Here is a 15,768-nt window from a genome sequence, read left to right on the forward strand (position 1 = left end):
CAACTAAGATATAATTAATCCTTATTGGATGCAAAACAATCCTATTGGGTTTACTCAATATTTAAATGACTTTTAGCAGACTTAAGTTATGGAGATCCAAATTACAGAAAGATCTCTTATCCAAAAATCCCCAGGGCCCAAGCATTCTGGATAATAGGTTGCATACCTGTACAGGTATAGGATCTATTATCCGGAATGCTTGGGACCTGGGGTTTTCCAGCTAAGGGGTCTTTCTGTAATTTAGATCTCCATAACTTAAGCCTACAAAAATCATTTAAACATTAAAAAAAACAGATGGTTTCATGTAGCTTAGATAGGTTTAAGTACAATGTACACTTTTATTAATACAGAGAAAAAGGGAATCATATTTTTAGAACTAAAATTATTTTTAATATTTTTAAATATTTTACTAGAATTATTTGCTATTACAGGTGTGGGACCTGTTATCCAGAATGCTCGGGGCCTGGGGTTTTCCAGACAATGGGTCTTTCCATAATTCGGATCTCCCGTCTACTAAAAAATTATTTAAACAGTAATTAAACCCAATAGGACTGTTTTGCCTCCAATAAGGGTTAATTATATCTTAGTTGGGATCAAGTACAAGGTACTGTTTTATTACGGCAAAGTAAAAGGAAACCATTTTTAAAAATGTGAATTATTTGATTACAATGAAGTCTATGGCAGATGGCCTTTCTGTAATTCAGAACTTTCTGGATAATGGATTTCCAAATAAGGGGGCTGATACATGTACAAGAACTAGAATTATTTGCTTAAAATGGAGTCTATGGCAGATGGCATTCCATTATTCTGCATAACAGGTTTCCGAATAAGGAATCCATTACCTGTACACATACAAGAAAATAAAGGAAAGCAAACCCCTTTTATAAATAGGTGATATATAAACATTTTTCCCAGAAGCTGTTCTCCAATGTTAAGCACAAACCACTTTTCTCTTTGCAGGTAGTTATTAATTATTCTCTTGTGAAAGGCCTGAAATACAATCAGGCAACGCCAACCTTCCACCAATGGAGGGATGCACGGCAGGTGTACGGTCTGAACTTTGCAAGCAAAGAAGAAGCCACCACTTTCTCCAACGCAATGATCTTTGCTCTCAATATCATGAATTCGCAAGATGGAGGTAAAGAAACATTGGTTTAACACTAATAAAATGAAATGTTGCAATGAGCAATGAATATATACAGAATAAAAAAATGTGATCCATGATGCCCTGCTTATGTGATGAGGCACCCACCCAGCTGTTTATTGGGCATGGGTGTAATAAACAGAGAGCTGATCTGCCTGCTTGTATTAGCACAAATTAAAGGGCATATTTATAGAGCAACCATCACCCACATATATGTTAACAGAGTTTGCGTGTGTTTGCCTTACAAATCTGAACCTACACACCATTGCAAAGACCTACAGTGATGTATACATTTATTTTCTGGGCCTACTTGTAAATCACAATTCGTATTGTTATAGTGTTTATATAAAATAGTAGCTGAGTCAGTGGTGCCTCCTGGGACTAAGGTCTTACACATGCTCCATAGGCAAACTAACAAGGTGGGCAAATGAGATTCAGTGTTAATTAACATAACTTAGGTTATGCACCTAGGGTCCATAATGTGCAGGGAACTTTTTCCCCTTAATTGCACTAAGTCTGTAAATCCTTGATGGAGAAATACCTAGAAGTATAAACTTAGGAGCCCATTTATCAATGTACGATTGAGTCCGAATACTAAAAATTTGTATGTTTTCTAAGTTTTAGAACTGTGCGTATTTTCTGCAATTTTTTCATTAATTTGCACAACTTTTTTGTACTTTGCGACAATTTGTGCAACAAAATCGTATTTGTCGCAACAAATACGAAAGTTTCAGAATTCATTCAAGCTTCAGTATCGTGACTTTCCTTTGGCCAGTTTGGAGCTCTAGAGTGCCATTGAGTCCTGTGGGAGGCTTCCAAAATCATGCACTAACGGATCAAAGTCAGAAAGTTTTTCGCACCGTATCCGAATGATCTGAAATTTCGGAACTTTCGGATTGCACCCCAATATTTTCATACGACAACGATGCAAAATTTTCACGCTTTTAGCGCACATCAGAAAATATCAGATTTAATATAAATTTTTTGTATTGTAGTTTTAGAAGTCCAAAATTCGGACTTTGATAAATGGGCTCCATAAGGTCTGAAATCAGAAAACAGTAAATACAATGATGTAGTAGCTAATTCTAAAGAGAATCTTTGGTTACATAACTGGTTCCTAGATGTAATCTCTGTCCTATCCAAAACAAGATAAGAAATCCTGCTGCACAAACAGGTAACAGGAAAGGACAACCCACAGCAGCTTAGGCCAGCAAGAAGTTACACTTTATTAAAAAAAATTACAGAGGATAAATGGGTATTTATATATATATATATATATATATATATATATATATATATATATATATAAAGAGAGAGAGAGAGAGAATGAGAGAGAGAGAGAGAGAGAGAGAGAGAAGAGAGAGTGTATTGGTAATGGATCACATGGTTCACATACTACATGAAAAGTAGTATGAATCTACAATCTGCACTGGAACATTGACAACCTCTGCATGCTTAATATAAATAATGTGAATGAACCCAAGCCTGGACTGGCAATCTGTGAATTCTGGCATATGCCAGAGGGGCATAGACACTATTTAGCTATTTGAGCTAATGAACATGTTAATGTGCAATTTAATAAAACTGTACTGGTAATACTATACTTGTGATGTATTGAATGGCAATGTACTGGTACTGCACATATTCTAGTAATTATTTAGTAGTGTTTTCTCATGAACTGATTCTGGTCCCTGGTAGTTTCGTTAATAATAAAGACCTTATTTGACAAGTATTATGTGTACACATTCTGCAAAATGCTGTAGAACATAGAGCTAAGATACTTTTATGTGCAACTCACCATAGAGCAGCCAACATATTCTGCCACGCTGACATGCTAACATGTTTTTTGCCCACCTATTTATTTATTATGTTGCATACTGAAAGAAATTGTGAATCCAAGCCACAGTATAATATACGTTCATTAAACAGTTTCAGTGAGTTTACAAATGTAATGTTTTGAGACATTATAAAGAACTATAGATAGTCTGTCTTTTACTATTCCTCCACTGCTCGTTCTAGCTTCTAATGCAATTGAAATATTATATCGGCAGTCAGCTGTCCTCCAGCATAGGCTCATATTCCCACAATGCCTTGCATGTTCTGGTTGAGAATAACAGAAGTGTGGAGGAGAGCTGACTTGTGACGGGAATAGGAAAGTATAGAAAAATGCTGCTTGCAATCTACTAATATAGTTCTTAACTATTTAATGAATATTGAAAAATTGCTTATAATTACATTTTTACATTTCAAATACCAGAATTCTTTATTAATCACCAGTTTTTTGTTCAATGTTGTCATCCATCCCGCTAGCCACTGAGTGCCGTTGTGTTGATTGGGCTTTGGCTTACTAATGCTAGCTATGAGATGAGTTCCATGTCTGGGCCTGGACTGTTACAATGACAAGCGGCAGTGATTTCTTTCTTTAGAAGAGATTAAAATCTCATTTCACATATGTCCCACTGCACATGGCCCTGAGTTTCACACAAGACCTCTTAACCCTACTCTATTTCACACTGACAAGTGACATGCGATGCTTCTTATGGGGAGGCAAGGTCTGATCTGGAAGGCCCATCTCCAGTTTCAGAGTCCCCAGTCTGCTACAATCTAATACATATATGGTGTACAGGGGCTGCTGTTAGCTTTTCTTGTCACCACTCCTGTGATTGGAGGGCTTTCAGTCCAAAATATCCCAAGCAGTTTTGGGTTAGTGAAACTTGGCTTAATTTCAACTGAATTTATTTTCCCTTGCTGCGCTCATGGGATTTCCTCATTTGTGCTGAACACTAATTCAGACTCAGCGTGTCGGGATACTTTTGCCTGATGTGTCATTTGGATACATTCTCCTTTCTGTCCTATGTGGAAAATAATCTGAAGGATTTGCTAAACTTCCCATTTTCATGGTGGAATTTGCTAGATAATCTGGTTCCTTTAAGATGCCGGTCCGTCGGGCTCGACAAGGTCATCTTAAACGAGTCAGCTGGGCAACTATCAACCTGATGTGTAAGTATGGCTTTTTCAAGCCCTTTTTTCCGTGAGGCGTTTCATTAATAACTAATTATCTTGTATGTTATTGCAGATAGCTTTAGAACAAAAATCTAAATCAAAATACTGAGTGATATAATGAATGTGTTATTCTGTACTGTAAGCCTCAGTATTATTATTAACTGCATAGGTTGGATACTGACCAGTACAGCTCAGCAATGTTCCTGCAGTAGTAACTAATCTCCCCAGCTGGGGAATCAGCAATGGGTATCACCAAAACCATTTGCATTACCAACATGGTTTCAATGGGCCAATATTACTTATACTGGTAGTCCCTGCTATTCCCACACACATTCAGGATTGCCTTGGTACACATTGCCGTTGTACTGCAATTCCCATAATTCTCAGACAGCTGTCAACTACAAATAGGAAAAATGCACAATAGGCTGTGGTATCACCGTTAAACCAAGTTGTTTTAATGTTTATGATTGACATTTGACTTTTTTCTTACTATGATTTATGCAAAAAAAAGTTTTTTTTCCAAATACTGTGTATTTGTAATGCAATCATTTTTAACTGCCAGCAAATCAAAGCAGAACCTAGAAATAACAGGACATTCAAATTGTATCCACTGATTTGTGTTTATATGCAAACAGAGTGGCAGAACTGGCATTTCTAAGGGAGATCTCCAGGAGGCTCCAATATGGTGGAAACACATATTCATCAAAAGTGTAAAACAAGTGAAAAAATACAGAAATTGAATCTCTTGCCCAAGAAAATCCATAATCCAACAATTCTGCTTTATCCAAATGAAGCCAAATTTGTTGAAATACAAATCTCTTCAGTGAAATCAATGTGAAATACAGTTTGGAAATGTAACCTATTGTGCTCTTTGGAACATTTATTAATGGGGCCCCTAATCCACAGGGGGCCTTAAAGGTTTATACCTATATAGATACATTTCTGATCATGCTGAAATCTTAAGAGTGTACAAATATAATTGTTGTGTTTTAGAGATTAAAAACTATTCCCAGGTACAATGTAGTGGGTATTATTTATATAAATGTAGTTTTACATTTCACCAGTAAGATCAGTATAATTTATCTGCCATAACAAACTTATTTATCTGTTGCCAGTATTACCAAACCAGCAGCAGTCATCTAGTTCTTGGTAAACTACAACTCCCAGCTACCCATGACAGCCTTTGCCTACTGCCACATATTTATTACATCTTCTGTAATAGATGGAATATGTGTAAAATGCCCTTTAAAAGTAAAACCTCCAATAATGGCTCCAGTTAAGAGACTGCAACTCAAGATGTGCCCAAAATTGCCTCCTGTTATTTTGAATTTATGGCTCTGTGGAATGTTACTAATTTGCTTTTTAGAGCAATGTGACCAGTGAAAGTGTCAGGGAGATGCCCACTTGATTTTCAAGAAAATTCTGCATGTACTGTAACTCTTTGCAGTCTTAAAGGTTAAAAAGAGGCTGTTGACAGAAATCTGAAGCAGCTACAAAAGCTGCACTGATGCACAGGAATATCGCTTTGGTGCAAGGTCAGGTGGTGGGACAATTTGCAATTGGTTTTAATTTTTTATTATTTGTTGTTTTTTTAGATTTTTCATTTTGAATTCAGGAGCTCTCCAGTTTGGAGTTTCAGCAACTATTTGGTTGATAAGGTCCAAGTTACCTTAGCCACCAGAAAGTAACAATAAAACTGTAGCCTCACAGAGGCTGGGGTCAGTGACCCCCATTTAAAAACTGCAAAAAGTTTGAAGAAGAAGGCAAATAATTAAAAAACTGTAACAAATAAATAATGAGGGCCTATTGAAAAGTTGCTTAGAATTGGCAATTCTATAACATACTAAAAGTTGGACCACCCCTTTAAGTTGCACTGGCATCCTTCTGTAATTGAGCATAGATCTGAGTTAATTGTAGAAGCCATTTTACTATGTTGGTTTGCTTGTTTCTGTCATGTTATAAATAGTAAAATAATGTGTTATAATCTGAGAATAATAAATAAAAGCCATGCATACCCTGTAAAATAAATCCTTACACACACTGCATGGTGATATCATATAAGCAATGCTCAGTGAGATCATCTTTGATACATGAAGATTGTTCACTAAACAATACTATATAAGCAGTGTCTTTACTTTGCATCAGACGGCCTACTGATGTGCCTATTAGTATTGGAAGAGGAGGGAGACAGTTCCATTGGATACAGTAAAGTCTCCCAGTGTGAGAGTTAAACTGGAGAACATTTGCAGTTCTTTTATGAACCATGTCCTGTAAAACGCTGGTCACTGCCAGTACTGTAACAAAACCGCTTTTATTTAGAGTTTTGAAGTCTGTAAAATGCACTGCTCCATTAATGTGTGGAAGAACTGTTTTCACTTACTGTATCACTTGGAGCTAGAAAGAGCACCGGGGAAAGGTTGGATGGTTTCAAATGTCACATTTACAGAAACGTAATATTGGAAATGTAGTATATTGACAAGCTGCGAGTATGTGCCGAGCCATAAAGCCCTATTTTTAACAAGCTATTTTATTAACAATCCATTCAGCAGCTCCAGTAAAGGAATATCTTGGCTGGCATTTCCCAGAGCAGTGATGCTTTCACTTGTGCAATAAATACCCCTCCGGAGAGGAAATTATCTCTCCCTGGGGACTGATCAATGAGCGACATTGTTATTATAGGAGGCTTTTTGAGATGGTGTCCCGGTTTAGAGTCTTACGTTCCTAGCAACCAACACAAACCAGCTCTGAGGAGTTTTAATCTTATTTTTATTACACACCACATTTCTAATCTGAGAATAACACTCTGGATACTTGACGGTTTGCTCTAAATCTGGCTGGGCTAAAAGGGAAATTACAGACAGTGCTGTTTCCAGTATTAGTCTGTTTGTAGTTATTAGATGGCTCCAGTTATCCACCTGTAGTTGTGTCTGAATAAAGTCTTGTTATTTGCCAGCTCTGCACATGATATATGGGTGTGTGTGACGGGATGTCATGTATAACATTCAGCAGGGAGGGGCAGGCATATTGCGTTATGTCAGCATCTTCCCAATCACAAGTGATGAAAAGTCAGAATAAATATTGCATACCTGGCAACCATTACGCGTTTCACTGCACATTTATCTATCTTCCTATATATCCAGTTATACAACCATCTGCTTTTGTGCCAGTCCATTTGTCTATGCAACACGGTGAAAAGTAACTATTAGTTCTAATGATAAAAATTGACTATTTAAAGGAGAACTAACCCCAAAAAACAAATATGGATAGAAATTCCACATTTCATATACTAAATTTATTGCACCAGCTTAAAGTTTAAGAATCTCAGCAGTAATGATTTAGGTCTTCAAAGCTGTGTACAGGGGGTCACCATCTTGAATTTTGTTGAGGGTGTCAGGGACACTGCGCATGCTCACTGTGCTCTGGGCAGCTGTGGAGAAGCTAAGCTTAGGGGTCGTCATACAATCTGATTCTACAGGGCTAATGATTAAATTCTGACGTAACTCCACTGATTCCTGAGCTGCCATGTAATGAGAATCTGAATGAATTACTTATGAGTCTAGTATTATGACATCAATATGGTATTTATGCAGTATGTTGTGTGCATGGAATCAGCAGAAAAGAAGTGGGGAGCTATTGAGGGTATAACCAGAGGTACAGATCTTTATTGCTAAAGGGCTGTGGTAGCCTTGGGCTGGTTCAAAAGCCAAAAAAAAATGTGCAGCATTTTTAACCTACCTTTTTAGTTCTCTTTTAAAGGAGAAGGAAAGGCTAAGTCACTTGGGGGTGCCAAAATGTAAATCACTTACCTTGTGCCCCTGTTAGGAGAAAACAGCACCAGCCCGGGGTATCTGCAGCGAGCGCTTCCTCCTTCGCTTTTGGAAGGACTAAGGACAGGCGCATGCGCAGTAGAGTGAAAAGCCGACTTCTCTGTTAAAGTTCCACTATTCACTCTACTGCACATTTGCATGCGAGTGAAGACGGAAGGAGGAAGCGCTCGCTACAGGTGCCCTGGGCTGGTGCTGTTCTCTCCTAACAGGGGCACCAGCCTGGGGTACAAGGTAAGCGATTTAAGTCACTTGGGGGTGCCTAACATTTTGGCACCCCCAAGAGACTTTGCCTTTCCTTCTCCTTTAAGCCACATCCATCGTTGCAGACACAGGTTCCACTACATCATACAATAACATTTTTGACAGTTCCCTGCTTTCTACTTTGGGGCAACAGTTCAAGCTTAATAATGCCTCCATGTATAAAGAGAGCTCTGTACAGAATAGGTTTGCTGAGATGAGAGTGGAAGAACTTGACCGTGAGTGCTGACCTCAACCCAACTGGCCAACCGTAGGGTCAACTGGAATGCCAGCTACAAGCATGACTTCATCACTGCCCAACTTTTTATATATAAATTAAAGGAACATTAGTGGAGTAACTATAGTGGAAGCAGACTTCTCTTCCACAGGTGGGGCAAATTCCACCATGTTGTAACATCTAGTAGAAAAGTCCAAAAGAGTAGCAGCAAAAAAAGGCCCAACCCTAATATCTTTGGTTTATGAGTTAGTATTTAGGCATGTTGGATATGTACAGCACTGTCTTAGGGCAATGGAGAGCATTGTGGGGGCTCATCACTAGTGCAGAGAGCACAATAGCAGTTTAAAAATCTGATTTTCAGCTCTTTTTGCCACCCCTGGTAACTTGTCGCTGCTGCCTGAGGTAAGTTGAGCAGCACCCCTAGATATGTTGACATTTTGCCCATAAAATGTATCTACTTGTATCTGGTAATAGAAGATTTGTATATTCTGGAATAATGTCAACCCATCTTTTTTTTTTTACAAATAACAGTAACCTTTGCTGGGAAATATTTATGTACATGGAACATTCCTGCTAAGACATTTAAACTTATTGAAGGTAGTAGTAATGGTACTAGTAATAGTGTGATAAGTGCTGACCTGTTGTACTGAAGAGCTAAAGTGGTCTAGCTTACTGGTTTTAATTTACAGATTTCATTTGCTTGTTTAGAAAGACAGGCATATTAGGACAAGTTCTTTAGATAAAGAGTATTTTTATTTAAATGGTTGATCAGCAAGATGGGGTCAATACTGATTCTAATGATCTTCCTCGTGGAAATAAACTTGTTTTACCTAAAGGAAGTTTTCATATCTAAAGCTATCAGAAAATGAAGGAAATGTAGATAGCGTTTATCAATATATTTATATTTTAGGTATTACTATTGATATCTTCTCAAGCATGGCAAGAAGGGAAAGAGTTTTCATCTGGCTAATGAGCCTTTTCATAAAGGACTGACCCCTGACACTGAAAGGAAGTGCTGACCTTTAGCCAAGTGGAGGCAATACGCAGCCATAAATGACCTCTCCTGTCAAAATGCTCAAGCAGAAATGAGATTTGGCTTAGGCAAGCAAGCTTTCAGTATAATTACATATAACTGTCACAAGGATTATAAACTATATAACTACTAATTACTATCTGACTATAAATATTTATAGTCGGTATCTATGTCTCAATGTAGAATTCCTTTAAATGATTGTGCACAACCCTCCAACAAATAAATGGCTAAGCCATATCCCTTTTGGCTTCTAGTTAGGGGGTTACAAAATGATGTTATGTGATATATGTGAGGCTACGTAAGGCTAAGGCCAGTAACAGCTTAAAGGGATTCTGTCATGATTTTTATTTCTAAATTACTCTACCATTTAAAATGTTGTTCTTAAACCAACAAATTAATTTTTTTAGTTGTAATATTGTTGTGTAAGCGGCCATCTCAGTGCATTGTGCTTTCAGAAGGAGCCAGCAGCTTGTGGTTAAATCTGTGCAAGTCATTTTCAGAAGGTATGTTGCCCATAGTGGCAACATACCTGCTTTCTTCTGCTCCCATGTAACTGGAGGAGTCCCAAGCCGGACCTAGATTTCTTACTATTGCTATTCTGATATCTACTGGGAGCTGCTATCTTGCTCCCTTCCCATTGTTCTGCTGTTCGGCTACTGGGAGGGAGTAGATATCACTCCAACTTGCAGCTCAGCAGTAAAGTGTGACTTTTTTTTCAGAGCACAGGTCACATGGCTGTGGCACCATGGGAAATAAAGTATATGGCTAGTCCCATGTGAAATTTCAAAATTAAAATGCGTTTGTGCTTTTAAAAAAAGGATTTCAATGCAGGAATAAAGTTGCAAGCTGGCATTTTGCTGCATCAGTGTTATATCAGAGATGTCGTTCAGTAATGCAGGCAGGTTGTTAGCTGTTTACCACCTTTCTGTCTTACGCGAGACTAGCTTCCCAGTCTCCTCCCACTATTTCCTAAGGCTGCAACATTCCAACATCCTTCAAAAGCATATAACTTTATGAAACATAACACAGCTTATGCACATACATAACACTCAGAACTTCAGGGATGCTGTCACCTAAGGCGGGTTTCATGGCAGCAGTGCCCCCTGATGTTAGTTATCTTCTGGTTACATTGACTCACTGGGATGCTGTATCCCTCCATCACGGTCTTTAAAATGAAAAATAAAGTACATATAAAAAAAGTGTAACTTGCCAATGCATACCCCCAAATGTCCCGCTTTTCGCGGGACAGTCCCAGTTTTTAAAGCACATCCCGCTGTCCCGGATTGTTCAATGAATGTCCCGCATTATGGAAATGCAGAACATTCATTAAACTATCCAGGCCAGCGGGATGCGCTGGCTGCAGCAGAGCGCTCCGGCTCTGTCTAGTCCTGCGGCTCCTGCTTCTTATTCTACTCCTCGTACAGCAGCGACAGGCCCTTTTATAAGGTTGCGCCCGTGCCTACGTGTGACGTCACACGTACGAACGGGGCGCAACCTTATAAAAGGGCCTGTCGCCGCCGCATAAGGAGCAGAAGCCACAAGAAGCAGCGTCTATGGGGGGGGGGGCACTGTGTATGGGGGGAATTTACTATTGGAGGTACTCTCTATGGGGCAATTGGGGGCTACTGTGTATGGGGGCTACTGTGTATGGGGGGGCACTGTGTATGGGGGGCTACTGTGTATGGGGGGAACTGTGTATGGGGGGCACTGTGTATGGGGGACACTGTGTATGGGGGGCACTGTGTATGGGGGACACTGTGTATGGGGGGACTGTGTATGGGGGCAATTGGGGGACAGTCCCGGTTTTTAAAGCGCATCCCGCTGTCCCGGATTGTTCAATGAATGTCCCGCATTACGGAAATGCAGAACATTCATTAAACTATCCAGGCCAGCGGGATGCGCTGGCTGCAGCGGAGCGCTCCGGCTCCGTCTAGTCCTGCGGCTCCTGCTTCTTATTCTATTCCTCGTACGGTGGCGACAGGCCCTTTTAAAAGGTTGTGCCCGTGCGTACGTGTGACGTCACACGTAGGAACGGGGCGCAACCTTATAAAAGGGCCTGTCGCCGCCGCATAAGGAGCAGAAGCCACAAGAAGCAGCGTCTATGGGGGGGGCACTGTGTATGGGGGGAATTTACTATTGGAGGTACTCTCTATGGGGCAATTGGGGGCTACTGTGTATGGGGGGCACTGTGTATGGGGGGAATTTACTATTGGAGGTACTCTCTATGGGGCAATTGGGGGTTACTGTGTATGGGGGGCACTGTGTATGGGGGCACTGTGTATGGGGGGCTACTGTGTATGGGGGGCACTGTGTATGGGGGCTACTGTGTATGGGGGGCACTGTGTATGGGGAGAACTGTGTATGGGGGGCACTGTGTATGGGGGCACTGTGTATGGGGGGCACTGTGTATGGGGGACACTGTGTATGGGGGGTACTGTGTATGGGGGACACTGTGTATGGGGGAATTGGGGGCACTTTCTATGGGGGCATTGTGTATGGAGGGTACTTTCTATGGGGGCATTTAAAAATGAATTTAAAAAATGGGGTGTGGCAATTGGGGCGTGGCCACAAAGTGGGCGTGGTCAAAAAATTGCCGCGCTGCGCACGCCAAGTCTTTTTGTCCCCATTTTCATTTTTCAAATGTTGGGAGGTATGCCAATGCACCACATGAGTGGGTGTATAAGAACCTTCTTTAATTCCTGCAGTTCTGATCATTCAGTTGCTTAAATAAACATCCATCTATCCGTGTGTCCCTAGCACCTGGGAAGATGAATAGTAGAGAGCCTAAAAATAGAACCAATAAAAGAACAATAAATACCTACAGAGGTAGTTACTGGGTAGCTGGTGCCTAAGGAGGTCACTGACATAAAAAAAGCCAGGTTGCATGTACATTAGATGGCAGGATATTTTTCTGAGGTGGCAGAGATTCTCCTGCAGAGTCATGGACTCATTCAGTCTCATGGAGAATACCAGACTCACTATTATAGCATGACAGTTTGTATAAACAGCAATCTCCCGCAGACGCCAGCAGCAGCTGGTACTCACTATAAATACTGTGGCACAGCCTTTAGAGCTGTGAGATGCAGACAAAACATAAGGCAAAGTATACAGAAAGGAAAAACCTAGACCCTTAATCAAGGAAGATGCACTGTCAGAATGATTTATTGCCCAAGTATGTATCTAGTCAAATAGGTTACAAAAAGTAACAGCAGAATGACAGATGGTGTAGTTGCGTAATTAATATGTAATTTAAAAAAACTTGGTACCTTAACTGTTGTTACCTTATGTTCCAATAATGATCCCCTGATAACTGCTGTATTCTATAGACTGATGTGATGGTTGCACAGGACTGAAATAAGGCAAATGCCTGTATGTATAAAATGATGGTCACTAAGAGCATCTACCTTTACAGTTTAGTCCTGGGATTGGCAAACTGACTACAATGAAATATTTAAAGGGAGGAGCACTTGTGTGCTGGAGTGAGGGATTGATTACACTTGGTGTAACCTGGTACCCTGTGGGAGGGCAGGTAAGGGCTGGCAATGAATAGGCTGCATTGAGAATTGTTCAGAGCAAGGCCTTGTTATACTATGGTCAGCAGGGAGTGGGTCTTTCATTGTTTCTGCCTGTGCCACTGCGACTGTCTCATCCTGTGCAGAATGTCTTGTAGGTGAAGGATGATGGCTTTCCAATTTCTATTGCTTAACCCTTTATCTGTCAAGGTTGCCTTTTCCTGCCATATTTCTTGTTTATCATGCCTGTTGCTTGCATGCTGGATGCTGTTCTTTTACATTTTATACACTGGGGAGATAATAGCATTACTAGCCAACTGTATGGTAAGTTAAGACAGAATAACACTAAGCAAGCTATTATATCCCGTTTTTATGTTATCTTATCGACAAATTGCTCTAATAAGTGTGTTATATAACCTTTATGGAAATTGAAGATAAGCATAGAGTTAGCCTGTGGAATTTATCTGTACGCCTCTTTTCCAGCTCTAAAACTTGCTCTCTTATTGCTAAAATATAATTAATGTATGCTTTCAAGCTGTACGTTTAATATGAGCAAACAGGTCACAATGTGTGTCACCTTCAGAGAGGAAATTGGCTTTTGGCTTATTATGTATATGAATATTTTGCCTGTATTCCTGCTGTAAATTAGCAATGTAATTACAGTACAGAGTGTGATTCTAACAAAGCCAGCAAAGTTTGTGATGTCTCTGAAAAAGCAAAGTGGGAAAAGTTACTCACAGTATGCCGCAGCTTCTTTTCTCTGTGCATAATGTGGGAATTGGGGGCTGTGCAGACAGAACAGATATTGGTTACTCTTATAAATACTTGTAATGTCTTTCATGTTAATTACATTTGAAAGATAAATGTATATATGTGTGTGTGTTCTCATGTTGATAGAACCTGACCGGGTCACTGCCTTTCAGCACTATGAGGGTGAGCCCATTCCTATTACACTGACAGTTTTCTGGTCAGTAGGGCAATGCTTTGCCAAGTGCCAAGTGACTGTTTTTTTGCTATTTGTAAAACAGGCATACCTAATCTGTTAATGGAGCTCGGAGAAATTTGTCACTGAAAGAATTTTGTGCTTAATAAATTGGTGTAGATCATGCTCTATCTATATGCCAAATTCTACAGATAAAAGTGAGGGGTCTGCCTAAAAGTGATAACTCCTAGGCCAGCTGTCTATATTTTACTGAAATTTAACAATACAATAAAACACAGCAAAAACATAACAAAAAATGCACTTTGTACATTCTATTTGCTTGCCTGTGTTCAGTGCTGGTGATCCTTTATTCTCTATAAAAAGGAATGTATGGCTTTCTAGGAACTGGTAGACAGCCACAAGTCATGGCACCTCAATGTAAACTCAAAGCATTAAGTTTGACCACATATATTACTGATATCTATCCTGCTACTGTGCAGATGTTAGTAAGCTATAACTCACAGAATCCCACCAAGAGCCAAAATATGCCAGTGAGCATTGAGAGCTATAGTGTAACATTTGTAGAGTTACTGATTTCCATCTATGTTCAGTGTGAAAGATAGATATTATTTATTGATTTATAGACAAATATGGGATTTATTGTGGTTTGACTGAAAATTGCCTTTCATTCTATTATTCGCTGTGTTATGAGTAATTTATATATTTCAGTTTCTAAATATTAGTTATAATGTTGATATTCTTATATAGTAGTAAAGTGTTGTACCGTGTTAGCCATAGATAATTTAGTAGATTATAATATGCAAGTTTTCATGACTTCTTACGTGCCTGCTTCAGGCATGGTACAGTATATGCAGCATCAGAATCTTTCAGTAAAATAACAGTCAGTAAAACATTAGAAGCTCTGTGCCAGTCGTCCCTTGGAAAGTGAGTTTGCATTACACAAGCCCCATTATTCCTCATAGACTTCTTCTCCCAGTGCAACCTTATGAATGAAGTTTGCACAAAATAGGGCCTCAAACAGATGGAGAATATCTCCTGCTTCCAGTGAAATACAGACCTTTTGTATTTTTCTACCAGCTGCTGTATGTATGTCATTAACTCTGCTGCTGTCCCCAGTTCTCCAGCTCTACTGAATTATATATTGGGAGCTTTGCCATCCAAATATGATAAAGGCAGCTTAATGCAGGGCAATGAGTTTCCCAAAGGGAAAGCTGAGCTGCCTAGAACTGTGTCTGGCATCATTTGATGTATTTCATTACTGGAGAGAGTGGCATTAGTGCTTGTCTGTGAATATCATTTGCTTAAATGTCATGTTTTATAAAGTGTTGCTACTGTATGTGGGATGTGAACTTCTTTACTAGAAGGAAAATGTAACCAATTTATAGTGTTTTATCTTATTTTAAATTTATTTTACTTAGACAGCAGGTCTGATTTACTATGATAGGTGGAGTTGCCCACAGCAACCAATCAGATATCTGAGATTATATTATCATTCACATCAGTTCCTGCCTTGGTGAAGCTTGCAGTCTAAGACTAATGTCCCACAGAGCGAGTTAGTCCCTTGCGATCTGCTAACCGATCCGAACTGCCTCCTGCAGACAACTTTCGCGACTTTGGAAAGCTTAAGCAATGCGTAGCCCTTTCCACCAGCAACTGCTATTGCTGCCAAGGGAAAGGCATTTCAGAGCAGTTTGTTGCTTGCAGTAGCAGAGATCTAACACGGACAACTAACTTGCTTGATCAGACATTAGCCTAAGGAGCAGATTTATGCATTAAGTTTAGAGCTTAATACATAAAAACTCACCCAGGGTCTTATTATTCCTATGGGATT

General features: G+C 39.6%; 1 protein-coding gene across 9 annotated transcripts in view; it reads left to right on the forward strand.

Annotated features, from left to right (window-relative positions):
* Positions 1–15,768, forward strand: part of evl (Enah/Vasp-like) — an 89,490-nt gene that overhangs the window by 50,540 nt on the left and 23,182 nt on the right. For 7 of the 9 annotated variants that reach the window (XM_012967870.3, XM_012967875.3, NM_001102767.1 and 4 more), the window contains 1 exon segment: positions 961–1,138. In XM_012967870.3, coding sequence (XP_012823324.1) covers positions 961–1,138 — 178 coding nt within the window. 9 annotated transcript variants of the gene reach the window in all.

Source organism: Xenopus tropicalis, chromosome 8 (assembly GCF_000004195.4).
Source record: "Xenopus tropicalis strain Nigerian chromosome 8, UCB_Xtro_10.0, whole genome shotgun sequence".
Taxonomy (NCBI): Eukaryota; Metazoa; Chordata; class Amphibia; order Anura; family Pipidae; genus Xenopus; species Xenopus tropicalis.